General features: G+C 44.7%; 1 protein-coding gene and 2 pseudogenes across 2 annotated transcripts in view; all 3 read left to right on the top strand.

Annotated features, from left to right (window-relative positions):
* Positions 1–24,196, top strand: part of LOC143614254 (putative disease resistance RPP13-like protein 1) — an 86,223-nt pseudogene that overhangs the window by 10,827 nt on the left and 51,200 nt on the right. The gene's annotated exons all lie outside the window — the stretch shown is intronic.
* Positions 256–15,666, top strand: LOC143613507 (putative disease resistance protein RGA4; annotated as a pseudogene).
* Positions 307–1,005, top strand: LOC143613499 (putative disease resistance RPP13-like protein 1). The gene has a single exon (XM_077087187.1). The coding sequence runs from the start codon at positions 307–309 to the stop codon at positions 1,003–1,005; it is 699 nt and encodes a 232-aa protein (XP_076943302.1).

Genomic DNA, 24,196 nt, shown 5'->3' on the forward strand with positions numbered 1-24,196 from the left:
TCCAACAAACTTGTGACATGAATCGGGCTTCCATGGTGAACCAAGTCGTTTCTCTTTTTCCACAAACACCAAACCGCCACCAAACGTATAGCGTGAAACACTCTAGCCTTTTCCTTTCGAAATGAGGAATGCTTATATTGTTATTGTTTTTGTTTCTAGTTTTTAGAACAACATCGTAAGACTATAACTTATAATTATTTTATTCACGTATTCTTGTTATATGTTGTTTTTATTGAACATCCAATAAAATATATAGTTGTTATACAGAGTTTCCTTCATCACCAATCACCACAGATAAAACTAACAATGGCTGAAATCATTGCTTCTGAAATCCTGAAATCTGTGTTTGAGAAGCTTGCCTCTGAAGCCTTGAAGACATATGTTCGGTCCCAAGGAATTCACTCAGAGCTCAAGAAACTAGAGAGGACACTGGCCCAGATCCAGTCCCTGCTTAATGATGCTTCTCAGAAGGAAATCAATGATGAAGCTGTTAAGCAGTGGCTCAACGGTCTCCAACATCTGGCTTACGACATTGATGATGTACTTGATGATTTGGCAACCGATGCCATGCATCGTGAGTACGGCCAGCAGTCAGGTGCCATCACCAGCAAGGTAAGAAGGCTCGTCCCAACTTGCTTCACAAATTTATCAAGTCAGAGGATGCATCACAAGTTAGTTAATATTACCACCAAATTTGAAAATCTGTTAAACGAAAAGGAGCGTGTAGGTTTGACTGTAAAAGATGAAAAGTCAAAGAGAAGTTATCAGACCTCTTTGGTAGATACATCTGGTATTGTTGGGCGGCAAAAGGAAAGGAAGGACTTGCTCGTAAAGCTATTAGGGGATGAGCCATGCAATCAGAACTTTAGCATTGTGCCCATAGTTGGTATGGGCGGGATAGGCAAAACCACTTTAGACTTTTGTATGATGATGAGGAAGTTAATAAGCATTTCAAATTCAAGGCATGGGTTTGTGTCTCTGATCAGTTTGATATCTTTAATATAAGCCAAGTTATCTTACAATCTGTGAAGGGGGAAAACACAAATATCGCAGATTAAATCTGCTTCAAATAGCTCTTAGAAATCAGCTTAAGGAGAAGCGATTTTTAATAGTATTAAATGATGTCTGGAGTGAAAGTTATGAGGATTGGGAGACCCTAGTAAGCCCATTTCGTGCATGTGCTCCCGGAAGTAAAGTTATTATGACAACCCGGAAGGTGCAATTGCTCAAAAAGCTGGGTTATGATAATCTAAACCATCTACACACTGTCACATCATGATGCAGTCTCTCTATTTGCTCAACACGCGTTGGGTACAAATAATTTTGATTCACATCCAATCCTCAAGGCATTTGGTGAAGGCATCGTGAAAAAATGTGATGGCCTACCTTTGGCTTTAAGAGTACTTGGAAGGTTATTGAGGACAAAGACAGAAGAAGAACAATGGAAGGAGTTATTGAATAGTGAGATTTGGAGTCTAGAAAAAAAGGATGAGATTGTCTCAGCTCTTAGTCTCAGCTACCATAACCTTCCTGCACGTTTGAAACAATTATTTGCATACTGCTCCTTGTTCCCAAGAACTTTGTATTTGACAAAATGTATTTGATTTCACTTTGGATGGGGGAAAGTTTTTTGCATGAGTCATCTTCGAGAAAGTCAATGGAACACATAGGTGATGAATATTTTGAAGAGTTGTTGTCAAGGTCGTTGCTTCAACATGCATCTCACGACAAATCGTATTTCATGATGTATGACTTGTTGAATGACTTGGCCACATTTGTTGCTGGAGAATTTTTTTTAAGGTTGGACGATGAGATGGTGAAGGATGTTAGGAAGGAAGCTTTGGAAAAGTAACCGCCATGTCTCGTTTGTTCTGGAGGAATATGTAGCTTGCTCGAAGTTCAAGCCGTTTGAAAGAGCTAAAAGTTTGAGAACATTCTTAGCATGTAAACCAGAAGATAGTTTGCGAGGGTTCTACTTATCTAGTAAGATTCTAACAGACTTACTTCCTGAATTAAGAATGTTAAGGATTCTATGTTTGACTGATTATTGCATAAGCGAGGTGCCAGAGACCATCTGCAGTTTGAAGCACCTCCGATATCTTGATTTATCCCGAACCCTAATCACACATTTGCCAGAAAATGTAGGAAATCTCTACAATTTACAAACATTAATCCTTTTTGGATGTAGACACTTAAATAAGTTACCCAACAACTTCTCAAAGCTTAAAAACCTGTGGCATTTGGAAATTGGGGATACTCCGCTTCTGAAAACGCTCCCTTCAGGGATTGGCCAATTGAAGAGCCTACAAACTCTCTCAAAGATCATTGTCGAAGGAGATAATGGCTTTGCAATAACCACACTTAAAGACCTTCCAAATCTTATCGGGTTTACTCATATCACGGGGTTGGAGAAAGTGGAAATGGTAACGCATGCATGAGAGGCTGAAGAGGTAGGTCCCAGCAGGGCTCAGTTGGTCCCGCATGACTCACCTTGAACAGGGATGTCTGCGCAAAGACCATCTACTCCCGCAGGACCCACCATGCTCAGAGAAGCCTACGCGCAGTATGCAAGCTGCATACGCAGGGAAAAGCCTCCCAATGGTAAAGTAACCCGCCTGTTCCCGCAGTTGCGGATACAAGCCATCAGGGAAGGCTACCCGCACAGCATAGCTACACGCATAAGGCTTAACACTTACAAATATTCAGTGTCACCTGAAAGAATGAGCAAAGGCGGGAGGGGGAAAACTCCCGCCAAAATGGGCCAGTCCGTATGATGGAGGATCTTTTGCGTGATACCTGACGAGGTAAAGACAAAAGATCTGACCAAGAATGCGACAGCTCACTGACAGCAGCGTGGCAGACAGCACGCCACAGCACTGTGACCAATAGCCGCCGCCTGCCCACCAACTCCTGCCAGACCACGTGCCTAGCCTGCAGTTGGTAGAAGACGAAGAGTGCACGGCACGCCTGCTCTGTGTCAGCCGCTACCTATCCACCACTCACAGGTAGGGCACGTGCATAGGTTACAGTTGGTAGCGTGTTGGGCCGGCTAAACCCCTTGGAAACCCACCTTCGGCTATAAAAGACAGCAAATGGTATTATCATTTCATCATCTACTATCTCGTATAACTTACTTGATAACTGCTCTAATAGTATTCATATACTTTTATATTCAAAGAGCAATATAGACTGATTCTCACGCCGGAGGGTGGTCACAAGGAGGAACCCCCCCCTTCTCAGTGACGAGCTTACGGTGTCTGTTTTGCAGGTTCCCTGAAGTACAACTTACTCTGCTGGACCTAACCTTCGTGGGAAACATTACTTAGCCCCCAGATTACCTATAATCTGCCCGGGGTCACTTAGTGTTTCTTCATTGGCGCCATCCGTGCATAAAGCTAGAACTACATCTTTCTCCAGTTTTTCAAAACTTCCAAGATGACTAGAGAAATTCCGGTAACCACAACCCCAGCCACTGGGGTAAACACCGGCAACACAATGTTTACAAACACTACCCCAGCCACCCAAGCTAGGGCAAGTGAAGTACATTTTACGAACACTACCCCAGTCACTCATGTAGGGGCAAGTGGAGTAAATATTCCACTGGGATTCACTGATACCCAGCTGGAAAAACGAACTCGAGCCCCTCGCCAAACACTTGATCAAGTGAAGGCATGGGCCGAGGCACGTCAACGAGAATTTCAGGCTGAGTTGGACGAACGCTTGCGTTCAGTCCAACAAGCTGAGGAATTCGGTAGTACTCGCCAGCACCTCAACATGAGTAGTGAGTACGAGCACTCGGACGACGAGAGGGAAGACTCCGACACCGACGCGAACCCTCGCCATAGGGCGAAAGGGAAGCGTAAGGAAACGGATCCCCAGCCAAAAAGGAATTTCGGGGAAGCATTCCAACCAGTCACGGAAAAAAGCTCGCGTGACTTCTCCAAGGCCTTTAGACCTACTGCTACAAACGCAGGAAGGTCAAAATTTGCAAGGGACATTGCAGAAGCAATCGCCCCGAGGAGTGCCAAACAAATGTCCAACATTGGCACATACGATGGTCTATCCGACCCAGATGACCATCTGAACAGGTTCATTGCGGGGGCAACCGTCAGTAACTGGACGGAACCCACGTGGTGCTACATGTTCCAGATGACTCTGGTAGGAGCAGCCAGAGCATGGTTCGACCGTTTACCGGTCTACCACATTTATGACTGGGCAGACTTCCAGAACAAGTTCAGTCAACAGTTTAGTCAACAGAGGAAGCACACTGAGGAGCAGTGGACGATCCTCAACTGTGTGAGAGAAGAGGATGAATCCTTACTGGACTTCATCACCCGCTTCAACTCCAAGAAGCTGAGTCTGGGCAACATCAGCGAAGACCTCGTTCGCGCCACTTTCATTCAGGGCGCTGAGTACCCAGAACTTATCCGCACTCTGACGGGTAAAGACGGCATGCCATCCACATGGGATGCCATAATGACGGCAGCCAAGCGCTTCGCCGAAACGGAGAAACAGCTGGGAAGAGATCTCCCCCAGAATACAAACCTCTACACACAGAGGACAAGGGAGAACAATGTGAGAACCGCCCGGCTAAACAAAAAGAGGCGGCAAGGTATTTGGCAGTCAAGGATAAACTTTGACACCCCCTCAAGCTCTCGCCCTCTGGTTGGCGGAAGGGACAACACGCACCCTTCGAACCGGAAAAACCGTTGGACGCCACTCACCAAGAGCGTCACGGAGATATTTGCCACGGAAAAACTGCCATGGCCAAAAGTCCCAGCGATCCGACAGAAACCCAATGCGGATCAGAGCAAGTCTTGTGACTTCCATGGGACAAAGGGCCATAGCACTGAGGAGTGCACATCCTTGAGGGACATCGTCGAGACATTCGTCAAGGATGGGAGGCTCGCACACCTCGTGGCATCTATCAAGAAGGGAGGAAGGAACGACAACAGGTACAGGGGTAACGGACGAAAGCCCGTCGACATCAGCATCAACATGGTCCATGGTAAGGTCAGAGGAAGAAAGAGACCGATGACCGAACCATGCGCATGGAAGGAAGCAGAAGTGCGCTTCCCGCGAGTGCCGGGAGGCCCAAACAAAGAAGGCCCCATTATCATTAAAAGCCAGCTGGGGCACTACATCACCTCCCGCACCCTCGTTGACAATGGCGCATCGTCGACAGTGATGTACAGGCAGTTCTTCGACAAGCTCGATGATGAAGACAAGGAACGCCTGGAGACGGTCTACGCTTCAATGGAAGGGTTTGACGGCAGCATGAACACTCCCTTGGGCATCCTATCTTTCCCCGTCACTCTCACCGATGGGAATTATTCACGCACGGAGGATGTGGATTTTGTTGTGATGAAAAAACCACATCATACGTATGACATCCTATTCGGGAGAGACGGGATGGCAAGATTCAACGCCGTGGTATCCTCAGTCCACGGCATGATGGGATGGCCAACAACTGAAGGCGTAGCGATGATCACGGGCATTCCCCAGGTATGCATCGCATCTGTCTCCTCTAAACCCAAACCGAAGATGGCCAAACAAACCATCACTGAACCTGAACAGTGGGCATTCAATGGGAAATATCCCGATCAGGCCGTTACCATTGGCCCGACAATTGTTGATCCAACACACACCTTACTCAAGCGCTTACTGCAGCGAAACGCAGACATCTTCGCGTGGACACCAGCCGACATGACTGGTGTACCCCGGGGAAAGGCAGAGCATAAGCTCAAATGCGATCCGGCCGTTACGCCGATCGTACAAAAGCGCAGAGTAATGGGGCCCGAGCAAACCAACGCGTGCAGAACCCAAGTCAAGGAACTCCTTGATGCGGGCATCGTGCGCGTCAGCAAATATCAAACATGGGTTGCAAATCCCGTAATGGTACCGAAGAATAACAAACAATGGCGCATGTGCATAGATTTCAAAGATTTGAATAAAGCATGCCCCAAAGATTGTTATCCGTTGCCAGAAATTGATCTCAAGGTGGATTCGGTGGCACCATTTCGCCTTAAATGCTTCTTGGATGCGTATAAGGGGTACCATCAAATCCACATGGCTGTAGATGACCAGGACAAAACCGCCTTTCGGACGCCCGATGGCACATTTTGTTATAAAATGATGCCGTTCGGACTTAAGAACGCTAGGTCCACGTACCAACGACTAATGGACAAAGAGTTTCACGCCCAAATTGGGAGAAACTTGGAAGTCTATATGGATGATTTGGTCATCAAAAGCCCCGAGCCAGAGGCGATGTTGAAAGACATTGAGGAAACTTTCAACACGCTCAGAAAGATAAACATGAAGCTCAACCCGAGCAAGTGTTCATTTGGGGTGGAAGAAGGGAAGTTCTTAGGAGTCATTATTACTAAAGATGGCTTCAGAGCGAACCCTGAAAAGGTCGAAGCCATTGTCAAAATGGAATCACCTACCACCATAAAACAGGCTCAAACACTTAATGGACGACTAGTCGCGCTTAACCGCTTTTTGGCAAACCATGCGGATAGGTCGTTCCCTTTTGTGTCAACGCTAAGAAATTGTTTAAAGAAAACGCACTTCCGCTGGACACCAGAAGCGGAAGCAGCTTTTCAGGAGATTCGATCACGCCTGATCGAACTCCCAACACTCACGGCACCACAAGCGGGGGAGGAGTTAATCTTATACCTCTCCGCAACAGATAGAGCAACCGGGGCAGTCCTGCTTGTAGAACGAAAAGGCATCCAGATGCCAATCTATTATGTTAGCCGCGTGCTGGCAGACGCGGAAACCCGGTACTCTACCCTGGAAAAACTGGTCTTGGCACTTATACACGCTTCACGCAGGTTGAGACGATATTTCCAGGGTCACCCAATCACTATTCTCACCAACTTCAAACTCTCAAATGTTCTAGGCAAACCCGAGTTATCGGGACGTCTAGCCAAATGGGCAATTGAATTGGGAGAATATGCGATTCAATACAAGCCGAGACCAGCCATTAAAGGTCAGGTCCTGGCTGATTTTATTGCAGAAGTCCCCGCTTCACGGGAGAAAGAGTGCCAGGAGGAGGTTCAACCCTCCCCAGCACACGAAATCGATGAAGTCTGGCGACTCTACACTGATGGAGCAGCTAGTAACGAGGGTTCAGGCGCAGGGTTAAAATTAACAAATCCAGCAGGCCAGGAATATACTTATGCTATTCGGCTGGATTTTCCAAGTACGAATAACGAAGCTGAATATGAAGCATTCCTGGCCGGATTGAGGATTGCGCGAAAGATGGGTGTAAAAAATTTGGAAGCCCACGTAGATTCCATGCTAGTGGCAAACCAAATAAACGGGACGTACACGGCTGTGAACGACACAATGGCCCTGTACCTTGCCCAAGCCAAAGCCATCATGCGCGATTTTAATGATTGTAAAGTGATACACGTCAAGCGCAGCGAAAACAAATCTGCGGATGCGTTAAGCAAGCTTGCATCACTGGCCTTCACCCACTTGGGGAAGGACATCCGCGTGGAACTCCTCGAAACACCATCAGTCCCGCACAAGGAAATTTGTGTCATCCAAACCGGTACAGAAACATGGATGACCCCAATAATAAAATACCTTGAAGCAGGAACGTTACCAGAGTCGAAGTCACAGGCAAGAAAACTACGCTGTAAAGCACTGAATTATCAGCTGGTCAATGACACCCTTTACAGACGTAACTTTCTTGGCCCATTGTTAAGATGCGTGGACAACCAAGATGCTGACTACCTCCTAAGGGAGGTTCACGAAGGCATCTGTGGAGTACACGCAGGCCCCCGCGCTGTGGTAGCCAAGCTAAACAACGCGGGATACTTCTGGCCGGGGATGCATATGGACGCGTTGGCATACATCAGAAAATGCAGATCTTGCCAGCTTTACGCACCCAACACGCATCGCCCGAAAAATGAACTTGTTCCTGTCACTTCCTCGTGGCCATTTCAGAAGTGGGCCATTGACGTGACAGGCCCATTTCCAACAGCAGCTGGGAATGTTCAGTTCCTAGTGGTAGCCATTGACTACTTCACCAAATGGATAGAAGCGAAACCTTTAGCCCAAACAACCGCAAAGCATATCAAAAAATTTATTTGGGAATTTATTATTTGTCGTTTTGGACTTCCACAGAATTTGGTAAGCGACAATGGCACCAACTTTGCTGACAAGAAGCTACAGCATTGGCTGAAAGAACTTCAAATCACCCACACCTTTACCTCAGTGGCACACCCGCAAGGTAACGGTGAGGTGGAAAGAGCAAATAAGAGCATCGTCGAAGGCATAAAGAGAAGACTCTTGGAACATAGATCCGGTTGGGTGGACGAGCTTCCACACGTCCTTTGGGCAAACAGAACGCTGAAGAAGACCAGTACGGGAGAAACCCCGTTCAGTCTCACTTATGGCACTGAAGCCATGATCCCAGTCGAAATCGGTTTACCCTCACCAAGGGTCTTAATCCAACCAGAAGACAATGATGCGGAAAGACGGTTAGACCTTATGCTAACCGAAGAGCGCAGAGACTTAGCCGCCGTGCGTGAAGAAAACTACAAACGACAAATGCAAAAATACTACAACACGCGGGTAAAACTCTGCAACTTCAAGGAAGGAGACTACATACTGCGTAACAACGAGGCTTCGAACCAACAACGCCCAGGAAAGTTGGCCCCGATTTGGGAAGGGCCATACATTATCAAAGAAGTTCTGGGAAAGGGCGCGTACCGGCTCGAAAGGCTCGATGGCACTCCCATCCCTAGAACATGGAATGGAGCTCAATTACGCAAATGTTATATGTAGATCAATTCCAACTTGTAAAGAAAAGGCCTAGAGCCACTTCTAATGGAAATGATTCTCCTTTCATGATGTATTAATAGCTTGTAACCTATGAACTTCCCTTACGGGAAGAAGTAGTTGCGTGTGGAAGGCGGCAATACCCGCATAAACACAACGCCAAAATGTTAAAAAGTTCTAAGGAAAACCTACACGCAGGTCAGATGTAGGTAAAGTTTAGCCATCCTTGTAAGTGCAAGTGACGGTCTTACCCGCACAATCACGAACAAGGAAGCCAAACTTAACTTACCGTCTACCACGTTAAAAGGTTAACTTATGAACACTTAAAAGGATAAGAAAAACCTACACGCAGGTCAGATGTAGGTAAAGTTTAGCCATCCTTGTAAGTGCAAGTGACGGTCTTACCCGCACAATCACGAACAAGGAAGCCAAACTTAACTTACCGTCTACCACGTTAAAAGGTTAACTTATGAACACTTAAAAGGATAAGAAAAACCTACACGCAGGTCAGATATAGGTCTAAAGTTAAAGCCATCCTACTAAGTGCAAGTGACGGTTACACCCGCACAATCACGAAAGAGGAAGCGAAAACTTTAGTCCATTATCAACCACGTTCAAAGGTTTAACTTAATGCCTTAGAAATTTCGAAAAGGAAAACCTACACGCAGGTCAGATAGAGGGTAAAGATTAGCCATCCTACCAAGTGCAAGTGACGGTTTTACCCGCACAATCACGAAGGAGGAGGCGAAACTTTAACCCATCATCAACCACGTTCAAAGGTTCTTATTCTAAACACTTGGGAAATTGCTAATTTAAACTAAGTATGCAAGTCATAAGTTTATAAAGCAAAGAACCCAAGGAAATAACAATCTTATACGCAAAGAGATTAATATTTCACAATCAATTACAAGAATGGCTGGGTAACTACCCGCCTAAAAGAAATCTATACAAGGCTGTCTATCCTAGCAGGGGGAAGGGATCTTCAAGATCAGGCTTCAGGGCCACCTCCGCTTGGACCAGCACCGTCAGAGCGCGGATGCCCAAGGAAAGCCTTAAGGATGCTTAGCCCATCATCAGCAGCAGCAGCTTCATTCACCTTCTCCACCACTGGATGCGGGAAGGCAGCGTACTGATTCACAGCTTGGTCATAAGCAGCTTCAGTATTAACATTGAATAAAGGGAAGTTGGAGGGCGGAAAGCCTCTCTCAGCAAACCCTAGACCAAGCAGGAAGCCAGTCTTCTGCCCATCCTCATGAGAAGCGTTGAGGGCTGCGCTCATTGCATCGTCGTAAGAGGTCTCTGAAAGGACCCGACGCACAACCTACAAAAGAATATTACAAGTTAGAACATTTTCTAATTACGAGCGGAAAGCGTAAAGAAAAAGATAAAGATACCTCAGGCAACGCTTCTCGAAGCAGCCATTGGAGGGTAGCTTGACTTTCTTTGTAAGCACGTTCGGCTCCGCTTTTATCAAGGTTGGCAAGTTGAACTTCCTTGGCGGCAGCTTCTTCGACGCTTTTGAGTTTCCTTTCAGTACGGTCAAGCATCCCCCTCTGGTCAAGGATCTCCTGCAGCTTCTTGGCATCTTCCATTGCCAAGGCGTCATGAGCATGCTGAAGAGCCTTTAATTTGCATTTAAGCTGCTCATTCTCTTCGCGAAGTGGCTCAGCAACAGCTTCAGCCTTGGCAGCCCTCTCAGTTGAGTTTCGCGCAGTCTCCTTGGCCAGCCGAAGCTGTTCATTCACAGCTTGGGCAGCCTTGGAGCGGGCCTCGAGTCGCGCCTGGACTTCAACCTCGAGGGCCTTGAATGCCTTCTCCTTCTCGGCTGCGGCAGCGGCCAACTGCCGGTTCTCCTCCCGAAGAGCCCGCGCTTCAGATACATCTTTGGCGCGAGCTGCTTTTAACTTGTCGTTTTCACGACAAAGCAGCTCGACGCGGGGCTGCGTTCGGGCCTGGAGAACCCGAAGCTCATTGGTTAGCCTACCCTCTTGGTAGCTAGCCATGGCTTCCCCCAACGCACCATGAGGAGCAGCGTGGCGAGCCCAGTCCACGCACTCCACAGGGGTGCGAAGGGTTGTTCCTCGGCGTATGTTCCATCTTGGAACATACACTTCATTGGAATCCGACACTGCAAAAGAAACAAAGGCAGTTAGGAAAAGATGACAAAAATATACAAAGAAAAAAGAACCCTACGTACCTGTAGGGTCAATAACAGGCCGATAGCCGCCAAACCCATCACCTGAACCTAAAGGAAATCCATCCAACAGGTCAGGCAGACGGGAAGGTGGCGTAGATCGGCGGGAAGCCCGGCGCGTACCTGATGGTCCGGCCGTCGGTGCCGGTGGCGCAGGTATAGTGGCAGCCGCCGTGGTAGCCATTGTTGGCGCCGTCTCCTCAGCAACAGTAACCGCCGGCTCCGTGAAAGATGCTGTAAAAATTGCACTCACGGCCGGCGGAGACACCTTCTCAGCTGGAACAGCCTCAGGAAGGCTGGAACCAGCGGAAGCAAGCGTAGACGCCTGGGTCGACGCCTCGGGAAGGCTGACCGAGCCTACCGTCATTGGCGGGGGAATACTTACTCCAACTCCACCCTGGAATGCGTCAACATCCACACCTGCACAAGCAAAAGTGTTAGAAAAATTTATTTGAAACAACAAATATAGACAGGAATTATGGGGGTACTTACGGGGTTTCTTGAGCTTGAACGCACGGACGAGCGGGGGCGAACCCGATGGAGCCGGCCTCTTGACACCGGTAACCGTCGTCGTCGCTGCCTCCCCGGAGGTAACACCTGCAGCCTCCGGAGCGGTGGTCTCCTCACCACCGGGCTTCCCCGCCACCTCTGCGTTATCTGACTCCGAGTCAGATAGGACTACCGGGTCGGCCGTAGAGGCCACTTTCTCCTTGCCTCTCCCGACGGCAGCCTTTTTCTTCCGCACCAGTGGAGGACCTTCTGCGGATTCCTCAGAAGAAGAAATGTCATGAACTCCAGCAGCAGGCACAACATTGAGAGGTTCAGGGTAGAAGATAGGCTTACCTGGCCGTCGGTGGCTCAGGATCTCTTGGCCTGGCGGGTAAACCTCCACGAACCGACCCGCAGTCTGCTCTAAGATGGGCAACTCGTTCTCGTCCAGAGCACGAGTACCCATCCGCGCAGGACCATCTTCCTCCCGCGGATTCAGGAGCGACTGAAGATCGTTACCCTCTGAAATCAACAAGAAAGTTAGAAAAAATCGTAGTCAGCAAAAAAGAAACAAGACATACCATAAGGGGTAGAGTTCGAACCATATTCAAGGACGATCGGAACCTTATCCGCATTCGCCGCCTTCCACACCCGGCTCATCCCCAGCATCACCATCGCCGACTCCGGAAAACGGAAAACCGGGGACTGGACCCGGGATATCTTCGCGAACCATTCCGCCTCCTCGTAGTTGATGGCGGGAAGGTTCGGAAGCGGCTGGCCATTCTTGAACTTCATGGCAATAGGGATGGCTCGAGCGGATATAAAGAAGAACTCTCTTCTCCATGAGCGAAGACTCCGCTCGGTGGTACAAATCTTTAAACCCTTGATACGGGTTGTAAGAGTGTACCACCCTTGGATGCACCTCCAAGTATAGAAGGTCATCAGGCGGTCAACAAGGGGCTCAAGGCCCAGTATCCGGCACACCCACTCAAAGTGCCGGACCTTGGCAATGGCCATGGGGTGCACCTCTGTCAGGTGCACACCGTGCCTCTCTAGGACACGGTACACAAACTTTGTCAACGGAAACCTAAGGTTCCCGTAGACAAAGAATGCAGCATAAACCCCGATTTTGCCACTAGGGGCATCGTACACAGTATGGTGGGGCTCAGGAAACTCAGGCTCGAGAGACTCGAGCATGAACTTCCTGACGATATACTGGTACAGCTCGACAGGAAGATAACACTGGCATTCGCCAGCAGTCTTCTGATCATCAGCATCGTGAGAAGACATGGTGGAAGAAAGAAGAGATTTCAGAGCAATGCTTTACTGAAAAAGAGAAATTCGCCGGAAATTACTGGAGAAGAAGAGATGAAAGTGGAAAGTGTGAATTGCAAATAACCTTCTCCCCCTTTATATAGCAATCGCAATTAATGCGATGAATTTAATACGGAAGAGAGAGAAATCAAAGGTGCAATGAAACTATGACGCGTGGCAAAAGCAAACTGGCAACAGCTGTCAAAAAGGACGTGTGCCAGAGATTTCGCGGCTACGCGCCCGAAATCCCGTGCCCACGCGCCTGAAAAAGCAACTGGAATGACCACATAATGTCATGTCGCCATAACTTCTGGCACGTCCTGACACAGTCAGAAGAAACCGTCGCACGACGTTTGAGGTATTGGGTTGTTATCCATCCAACTCTTCAAATTTCAAAATTTAAAAATTTGAAGACCAAGGTTCAAAAAAGTAAGCGGGAAAATATCCCTTACCTTGGCAAACAAGTAACCATAAGCCGGGTGTGGGTACAGTGTAAAGGCAAAACCCTTCACATACCTAACACCCGCAGGGAATTGAAGCCAAAATATTTGGCAACCAAGTAACCATAAGACGGGTGCGGGTACAGTGTAAAGGCAAAACCCTTCACATACCTAGCACCCGCAGGGAATGGACGCCAGGAATACCTTGGAAGTAAAGTAACCGTAAGACGGACGCAGGTACAGTGTAAAGGCAAAACCCTTCACATACCTAGCACCCGCTGAGAATTGAAACCAGGAAGGATCTTCTGGGCAATGCTTGTGAAAACGGAAGTAATATCCCCGCATTGCGGGAACATCGAGTACTACGTTGTTTGAGGCTCCAAGATGGAATTGGTGGTTTAAACATAATTGATCACTATGTTCAAAAACTACCAGAACCACAGGGAGAATCCGCACAACTAAGACTCAATGCTCCTGACTTGCGAGGAGGTTACAGACCTACCCGCATCATACCCAAAGACCAAGCAGGAAACTCGGGAATTTCTGCAAGTGACAAGGACTTCCGCGGGAAGAACCCCCATGGAAAACCTTACAAAAACCCCTTTTCAAAACCCTTTGCTTAAGTCCAAAAGTTCACCTCACTTTATTAGACATTCGTGAGAAGAACATTGGACTGGGGGGACTTGAAGAGGTAGGTCCCAGCAGGGCTCAGTTGGTCCCGCATGACTCACCTTGAACAGGGATGTCTGCGCAAAGACCATCTACTCCCGCAGGACCCACCATGCTCAGAGAAGCCTACGCGCAGTATGCAAGCTGCATACGCAGGGAAAAGCCTCCCAATGGTAAAGTAACCCGCCTGTTCCCGCAGTTGCGGATACAAGCCATCAGGGAAGGCTACCCGCACAGCATAGCTACACGCATAAGGCTTAACACTTACAAATATTCAGTGTCACCTGAAAGAATGAGCAAAGGCGGGAGGGGGAAAACTCCCGCCAAAATGGGCCAGTCCGTATGATGGAGGATCTTTTGCGTGATACCTGACGAGGTAAAGACAAAAGATCTGACCAAGAATGCGACAGCTCACTGACAGCAGCGTGGCAGACAGCACGCCACAGCACTGTGACCAATAGCCGCCGCCTGCCCACCAACTCCTGCCAGACCACGTGCCTAGCCTGCAGTTGGTAGAAGACGAAGAGTGCACGGCACGCCTGCTCTGTGTCAGCCGCTACCTATCCACCACTCACAGGTAGGGCACGTGCATAGGTTACAGTTGGTAGCGTGTTGGGCCGGCTAAACCCCTTGGAAACCCACCTTCGGCTATAAAAGACAGCAAATGGTATTATCATTTCATCATCTACTATCTCGTATAACTTACTTGATAACTGCTCTAATAGTATTCATATACTTTTATATTCAAAGAGCAATATAGACTGATTCTCACGCCGGAGGGTGGTCACAAGGAGGAACCCCCCCCTTCTCAGTGACGAGCTTACGGTGTCTGTTTTGCAGGTTCCCTGAAGTACAACTTACTCTGCTGGACCTAACCTTCGTGGGAAACATTACTTAGCCCCCAGATTACCTATAATCTGCCCGGGGTCACTTAGTGTTTCTTCAGAGGCAAACTTATTACAAAAGAGGTTTAGCGGGTTAATACTAGAATGGAGTGAGGTGTTCGATGGTTCTCGAAAGGAATCTCTTGAAAAGGCGGTTCTCTCTGTGTTGAAGCCTCAAAGTGATAGTTTGGAAAGGCTTCAAATAGTGTCATATGGGGGTATAGAGTTTCCTAATTGGGTTGGGGATACATCATTTCTTCAATTGATTACCGTATCGATACGTGGCTGCAAAAACTGTACATCTTTACCACCACTTGGGAGGTTATCGTCACTTAAGATATTGTGTATTGGAGACATGGATAGGGTGAAAGCTATTGGTTTAGAGTTAACTGGGACTGGTCTTGCATTCCCTTCACTTCAATTTCTTGAATTGCGGAATATGAAGAGATTGGAAGTATGGTCAACTGATATTGGGGTTGTGTCGTTTCAGTCCCTTCAAAAGATTGTTATAAGAAAATGTCCTAATTTGATTCAAGTGTCACTTGAAGCACTACCTTTATTGATTGCTCTAGAAATATTTGAATGTTATTGTGGTGTCTTGAGAGGGCTGGTTCAAGTAACTTCAAGAGTCACAAATTTAGTAATAGAAAGTATTTCAGGGCTTAATGATGTGGCGTGGAGAGGCGTTATAAAGTATCTTGGAGCAGTTGAATATCTAAGAATAAAAAACTGTCACGAGTTAAGATACTTGTGGGAATCAACGGAAAGTAAAGCTCTTAAAAAGAAAGAATTTGGATGTACGGAGATGTCAAAATTTGGTGAGATTGGGAGAGAGAAATTGTGGGAGAAACGTCTTAACAAGTCTGACAGAAATTATTGAATTGAGTCATTGGATTCATCTCACCTACCTTGCATTATTTCATTGTCCGGCTATGACGTCATTTCCTGACCACAAGTTGCCTAATCTCACTTCATAAAGAGATCTGCTAATATGCAATTGCCCAAGTATAGACGCCTCCTTTCCTCGTGGGTTTTGGCCTCCCAAATTGCAAAACCTTTACATAGGAAGGTTGAAGAAGCCTATCTTCGAGTGGGGTCCACAGAATTTCCCAACCTCTCTTGTCTACCTAGTGTTAAATTGTTAACTGTCAGAAGAAGATGATGTGTGCAGCAGTAGTCAGTTCTCTGATCTTGTTCCTTCATCTCTAACTTCTCTTGTGTTAATTAATTTTAAAAATCTGAAATCACTATCAGTGGGACTCCAACACCTCACCTCCCTCCGACATCTCACTTTATGGACTTGCCTGAAGTCGAGGGATCTACCTGACATTCTACTGCCTTCACTTTTGAGTTTAACCATCAAATTATGCCCAAATCTCGAAGGAAAGTGCAGTAGAAGAGGTTCCTATTGGTCCCGCATCTCTCATATCCCCTGCATCAAAATAAACCAAGAAGATTCTTGTATTTTTAAACCATGGGCCTGATTTTGCTTTGCTTCCATTCACCCGACAAATTGTAAGTATTATTACTTCTAATAAAGTGCAAAAAGTAGCGCGAGTCATTATCAAGAATCACCTTTGATTACTTGATGACTTTGGATTAATAATGCTAGTTAAACCCATTACATCCTGTTTAAAGGCAGACGTGTAAACCGAACTGGTTTCTCATTATTTATCTGTAAAATTGTTGCAAATAGAAATTTTATTTAGTCCTTTTAAGTTTACATTTGAAAATCGTAGTTTTCTAACAATACATGATTTAAATTGATGTCAAATAAATTAATCATCATGGTCTGCTGTTTGATGTATTCAAATATTAACAGCATTTTTTTTGTTTAGTCAATGTTTCAAAGATGCACTCAAATCAAAGATGGACCAGTGAGCCCATTGAACCAACAAGCCATTTTGCTTCCTTTCAACCAATGGGCCAAAACATGAAAGTAGTTAAACCAACAGCTCACTTAAGCAGCCAACTATTTTTAGTAAGTTCACAGTGTTGTCTCTTTTTTTATTTTTTAAATTCTTTTAACCAATGAGCCGTTTTCATGTCATAATTCTACGTTCTACCCGTCAACTCCTGAACATGACCCATTTACCATCGCTAGTTTTAACAAATAAAATCATATGCACTATTGACTGCATGCAGTCTTGTTTATGATGAAACAGGGGACACAAAACGTCTGTATTTAAATGCGTAGCATTGAAATTGATATAAATATCTGGAATTTAAAACAGAATTACTCAATGTGTGTCTTTCTTATTCATCTGTATAGGATTGTAATTCCTTGCTTGATTTCATTGATAATCAACCCTATATATACAATAACCGAATCCCGTAATTTATGGGAATAAATCCTATCTCTATACAATGAGATCATTATCAATATTTTCACAAATACGTTACATAAATATATGGATACTATTATACCCCCGCAGTCGAAGCTGGAGGTTCTCGGAGGCTGAGACTGGATCGAAAGTCTTCGAACAATGCCTTCGGTAGTCCTTTAGTAAAAATGTCCGCCACTTGATATCTAGAGGGGACGTGTAATACACGAACCAGACCGCGGTGTACCTGCTCACGAACAAAGTGGATATCAAGCTCGATGTGCTTTGTTCGTTGGTGTTGAACTGGATTTCCCGAAAGATAAATCGAAATGATGTTATCACAATAAACCAAAGAAGCCCGTGTGAGCGGTCGATGAAGTTCAAGTAGCAGATTTCGTATCCAGCAAATATCCGCTACGACATTAGCTATGCCTCGGTATTCCGCCTCAACACTAGATCGGGAAATTGTCGTTTGTCTCTTTGATGACCAGGAGATGAGATTATCACCAAGATACACACAGTATCCCGATGTAGAACGACGTGTGTCCGGACACCCGGCCCAGTCAGCATCGGTGTAGGCACGTAGCGTAGGAGACGCTACTAGGCCTAGTGTGAGACCGATATCAGATGTGCCACGAAGGTACCTGATTATTCTCTTCAAACTGTCCCAGTGGGATAGACGAGGAGAGTGCATATACATACAGACTTGCTGGACCGGGTAAGAAATATCAGGTCTGGTAAAGGTTAGGTATTGGAGGGCACCGACTAAGCTCCTATATAACGATGGGTCTTCAAATTCAGGTCCGGAAGAGCCGAGTTTTCCTTTGGTGTCTACGGGTGTGGCTACTGGTTTACAAGATAACATGCCCGCTCGATTTATAATGTCACGAGTGTAGTTTTTCTGAGACAAAAACATTGTGTTACCCGTTCTTGTTACCGAGATATCTAAAAAATGGCTAACCGGACCCAGATCTTTCATAGCAAACTCTGAACCGAGTCGATCCATGAGGGTAGCTCGAAGCCTCTCAGAGGAGGTGGTCAATAAAATGTCATCGACGTATAATAACAAGTACGCCGTGTCCGGACCATGATGATAGATAAACAAAGAGTTGTCGCTCCAACATTGTGTGAAACCCATGGAAATCACAAAATCCGTAAACCGTTGGTACCATGCTCTTGGTGCCTGTTTTAGACCGTAAAGTGACTTCTTTAGTAAGCAAACATGATCCGGTTTCGATTTATCTTTTAAACCCATCAGCTGATACATATACACCGTCTCGTTTAAGTGACCGTGCAAGAAGGCATTGGTCACATCAAGCTGATGAACGGCCCATGATTGTGACAGAGCCAATGAGAGGACGGTGCGAATCGTGGTCGGTTTAACGACCGGACTAAATGTCTCCCCGCAATCCACACCAACCTGTTGAGTTCGGCCATCACAAACTAACCGCGCTTTGTAGCGCTCCAATGAACCATCAGATTTAAATTTATGCCTGAAAATCCACATGCTACGAATAACATTCATGTCTGGTTGGCGTGGGACTAACTCCCAAGTCTTATTACTAATAATAGCATCGTACTTGTTGGCCATGGCGTTTCGCCATTCAGGTGTGGACAAGGCGTCTTTTGGTGATTTCGGTAATGGTTCTATGGTGGTGGTGGAGGTGTTGAGGTTGAACGTTGGTTTGGGTTTGGAGATCCCGTCCATTGCGCGGGTGCGCATTGTTCGGGTCGGCTGAGGTTGGGGCAGTGGAGGTTGAGCTTGTGAGACGAGAGGGGGAGGATGGTTTTACGGGTGGAGGAATACTCGTGGCCGGTGTGGTAGCTCTATGTCGGCGAGAGTATGTGAGGATTTCGGGTGGGGAGGATGGCGGTGTGGGAGCAGTCGGCTGTGAAGGGGTTCCCGCCGGCGTAGCTGCGGTGGTTGGTGTGGAAGGTGGTGTGGTGTGATCGGTGGTGTTGGGATGATGGTGAGGTGGTGTTGAGGTACCACCGTGGCTGGGGCTTATGGTGATGGTAGGGGACGCGTTTGGCTGGAGATGGTGCCAGATGGTCGGGTGGGGGGTATCGGATAGGAAGTCGTAAGGGTTCGGTGTTGGTGATGGGGTGTTAGTATATGGGAAAGTAGTTTCATCAAAAATCACATGACGGGAAGTTATTAGTTGACGAGTTGTGAGGTCGAGACAACGATATCCTCCATGGTTGGTGGGGTAACCGAGGAAAACACAAGCATTAGAACGGTATTCAAGTTTGTTAATGGTGGTCGGCGTTTTGATTGGATAACAAAGGCATCCGAACACACGAAGATGTTCGTATGTTGGAGATCGATTGTAGAGGGTGGTGGTGGGGCTGTTGAGTTTGTTGGGTTTGTTGGGTATGATGTTTAGGAGATAAGTAGCGGTTTCGAGAGCGTAATGCCAGTACGTATTGGGTAGATTGGCTTGGGCAAGGAGAGTCCGAATCATGTTGTTTATGGTACGAATTTTACGTTCCGCTCTCCCATTTTGGGAGGACGTGTATGGGCACGAGAGGCGGAAGATCATACCGTGTTGTTCGAAAAACTGGTTGAAGGAACTATTAACGTATTCCTTACCATTTTCACATTGAAGTTGTTTAATTCGTTTTTCAAATTGGGTGTGAATCAGGTTATAAAATTTACAGAATATGTTATAAACTTGTGATTTTCTAGCAATTGGAAAAGTCCATATGAAATCTGAAAAATCATCAATAAACAAAACATAATATCGGTGACCCCCGAAACTCAAAACTGGGAGGTCCAAAGGTCACTGTGAACAATGTCAAAAGGTGCAAAGGTGCGATTACAGGAATCTTTAAACGGGAGCTTAACGCTTTTTCCCAAAACACAAGGTTCACACAAAGTATTATTTGACTTAGGAAACGAAATAAAAGAGGATTTCTTGAGGGTTTGCAAAGGTTGAGTTCCCGGATGCCCAAGACGTTGATGCCACAGTTTATGAGAAATCGCCACATTTGTCGAGTGAGATTTAACTTTGGTAAGCATTTGTGGCGTCAGAAGATAGAGATCACCTGAACTGTTGCATCTAAGGATACGGGTCCGCGTCTTGAGGTCCTTCACAGTAAAACCAAAAGGATCAAATTTAATAGATATCCAATTATCTGTAGTTAAGCGACGTACAGACAATAGATTATGAATTAGGTTGGGTGCGTATAGGACATTGGTTAATTTTAGGGGTGGGAATGGTGGTTTTAGGGTTTGATCACCTTGTCCAACGACGTGTATGGTCGACCCGTTTCCAACGATTATATTACGATTAGTGCTATTAGTAGAATAAGACGAGAAGTTACCTGGTTGATTAGTCATGTGAGTTGTGGCACCACTGTCCATAGCCCATGGAGAGTCGGGAGGATTGAGGGACATGGTGTAGAGGGCCTGCTCGATGTCGGTTGGAGTATACCCGGCTGCATAAGCCTGGTTTGGCCTCGGTCCAAGAATCCCAGGAGCTTGATTAGTGGTGGATCGTGGTGTGGATGGGTACGGGTTACTCCATGAGGCCGATGGTTGCGGTTGACCCCAAGCGGGCTGAAAAACCCAGTGTCCCAGCATGGGAGCCGAGAAATTTTGTCCACGCCCCGAAGAGGACAGGCCACTGTTTCGACCGTATCCCCGTCCCCTTGTTCGGCCACGGCCTCTGCCACGGTCGGAGGTTGGTTCGGTGGTTTGATGTTCTGGGCGAGGTGACTCTAATTTGGCGGTGGTGGCATGGAGTGCCGAACCGACGGTTTGTGAGGCAAGCTGGGCCATGTTTGTTTTTCGGTCATACTCGCGCATGAGTTTTGGCCTAGCTTCATGGAACGAGGGCAGTGGTGTGAGGTTGGAGATGAGCATGGCAATACCTTCATACTGCTCGTTCAGACCAGTAACCAACAGTTGAACCATCTTTTCTTCGGTTAGAGGAGCAGCAACGTTGGCCAGTTGATCGGCCAGAACTTTAACTTCTTGGCAATAAGCGGCCATGGAGTCAAAGTTGTCAAGGCGGGTGTTATTCAATTTCTGGGTGAGGTAGATGGATCGAGACGATTTGTTGTCTTGAAAAGGGTTTCAAGAGTCGTCCAAGCTTCATGAGCGGTGGTGACGGGATTAAGAATGGTGTTGATGAGGTCCAACGAGATGGTGCCATAGATCCGTTGGAGAACTATGGCGCCAAGTCGATCCCATTGGTCGTCCGGGGTTGAGGCCGCAGCCTGTTTGGCAGCGTCAGGTGGGGTGGAGGGGGAAGCAGATGTTGTGACACGAGGTAGAAGGTGATCGTACACTTGGTATGCACGACAGTGAAGCTTAAAGAGGGTGGACCAGGAAGTGTATTGCCTGGTTTCGTTGTCAAGAAGGATGGGGATTAGGAGGCGTATGTTGGATACGGTAACCGCCGGGTGAAGTTTTGAATCCATGGAGAGATGGTGAGTAGAGGGTGTAAGGTTGCAGGATCGGTGGTGGTGTAAACTGCCGTGAAGGAGAGGGAGAGAGTAGGGCCGGCGGTGGGGGTGGGGAGGTTAGGCTATTGATACCATATAGGATTGTAATTCCTTGCTTGATTTCATTGATAATCAACCCTATATATACAACAACTGAATCTCGTAATTTATGGGAATAAATCCTACCTCTATACAATGAGATCATTATAAATATTTTCACAAATATGTTACATAAATATATGGATACTATTAATCTGCAGACATATCACCTGCTACTTATGACTCCAATTATACATGAAATGGATGATTCAAGATTTCACCCGGCCTCTCCTTCAGATTTTGTGCAGGTTTGTTTTTAATTTATATTTCTTTTTGGTAACATTAATTATGTTTTTTAAAATTTTTTGTAACTTTCTCATTCGTCTGTTACAGAACCTCACACTGTTTGATGCACTTCGTTTTTCATTAACTGGAATGAAGAGTGTGGGTCCAAAAAATTGAAATTAATGAAGAAGCCTATAAAAACCAAGACAGGTTAGATTCTTTGTTTGATTGTTGGATGGTAGTTACTTTTGTTAGAATGTTCCTACAAAGATTCTTTCTATAACATTTTTGGTGCAATTCTCTTTTGCTGGATGTATTTCTGATTTCATTATTACTGAGTCTTAATTGGATTTTTTTAACATGAAAAGATGTTCAAGAAATAAACTTTTTGCTCATTTTGTTTCTGTTCTCTTTTAGTTTATAAACCATCTTTGATTTATAAAGTTATTGGATGAGTTGTCAACAATAGTGTGAAAATGATGACGGCTATGACCAACAGGTGAGCGATGTCTATAATCTCTTGTCACGTTATAAAATTCATCATAAACTTGGTTGTGTTATAAATATAATAATATTATGGTTATTAACACCAAATATAGATTAGCTTTCTCTTCAAGTTTTTATATCCTATATATACATCTCATTGTACCTCTTTGTAATACACACCTAATCAATAAAATCTTTCATCTTTCTCCCTACATCTCTTTGTCATATGTTCATCTATTAAGCTTGTTTCATAACACGTTATCAGCACGAAGCTTTTACAATTTATCTCATTCATATTGTATGTTCAATCGGATTATCTTACAAGTAAGTTTTATTTTAATATATTCAAATATGGGTATATGTTTACATTAAAGTCACTAATCAATAATTTTATTCAAATTCACAACATCAATCTTGCGGTGGAATATCAATTTTGCGAGCCGACGGCTTCAACCGCTTCCTCTATGCCTTCTGATTTAGTCTTTTGAAGATAAATTCTTATATGGACTATGCCAAGGTAAGTCAGTATCGTTTATCATTAATCTTTGATTGAATCGAGACTTTTATAATAAGATTATAAATCATTTATTGTTCAAGAAATCAAGTTTAATTTATTTTTTGCGGAAGAAATCCTCGTCAATTAAATAAAATGATCTATAATCTTATTACAAAGATTATTGAAATCAAGTTGTTTGAAAAATAAATACCTTCCAGAATGAAAACATATATCAACTTAAAAGGATTATTTGAAATCAAGTTGTATGTGCCTCTTGTTCTTTTATTAAAACAAAACGTTACAAAGAGTTAATGAAATTTCAATTTTGTTTCTAAATTATCCTCACTAATCATAGGTATGCTTTTGAAAAGAAAGTTGTTCTAGTCTATATTTAGTTTATAATTTCAATGGTGAATCGATATATTTAATTTACTTATTAGAACATGATTATTTTGTTTCTAAAGTTTAGTAGCATATATATAGTTAGTCTTGAGCTTTTATCTTTATAGTATTACATTCATATCAGATGACTACTAGAAGAATTATTATTTTGCTATTATACACATGAAAATTATTTGATTTAATTATGTGATTCTTTAATATTTAAGTTATTGCTAGAGTAAAACTATATAAATGCGTAGATGTAATGGGCCAATGGTGTTGTATTTTAACTAAAAGTTCGGTTCTTCAGAAATCCATGTGTTAGATTCTGCTATATACAATTTCAAAAAATAACAATTGATTAACCAGTTACCTTTTTTCCTCCTATGGAAATTACATCATTGTTTATGCTTAATATTCGTTTGATTTCATTAAACCTTTATACTGAAATCTTATTACAATCTTAATCTGTTTTCAACACATTAAAAAGTTAAAAATATTTCAAGACATAAAATTTTTGGTTTAGTTCTTGTATGTGATTTTGTTATGGTGGTTATTAATTCAAACAAATTATAAAAAGGTTATAACTATTGAGTAGATAGTATTTTTTTTTGTAATTGCTATCTGACTATAGGTTTACATAAAAAAATAAAAATAAAAGTTGATTTGGATTACAGTACTCAGATCCTTAGTGTTTATCTCCTAAGAGTTTTACTAGTTAAACTTAATCTTTTAAAAAAAGTTAAATTTAAGATTTAATGATGAAAACTTAAATAATTTTTAATTCGGTGATACTTTTTCAATCTGTTCTTGAGTTTTTTTAAATGAGGGTAAGGAAATGAAAACTAAGGATAGTTAAAATATGGGTGTTCTTGAGTTTTTTTTAGAATGGAAAAGAAAGGAGTAAGAGGAGTTAGGAGGCATTAAATTAATGTATTTTCTCAATA

The sequence above is a fragment of the Bidens hawaiensis genome, unplaced genomic scaffold (assembly GCF_021521415.1).
Source record: "Bidens hawaiensis isolate Kalapana, Puna unplaced genomic scaffold, B.hawaiensis_p1.1 tig00002273_1, whole genome shotgun sequence".
NCBI lineage: Eukaryota > Viridiplantae > Streptophyta > Magnoliopsida > Asterales > Asteraceae > Bidens > Bidens hawaiensis.

Coding starts and splice junctions, on each gene's coding strand:
- LOC143613499 (XM_077087187.1), top strand. CDS start 307: ATGGCTGAAATCATTGCTTCTGAAATCCTGAAATCTGTGTTTGAGAAG.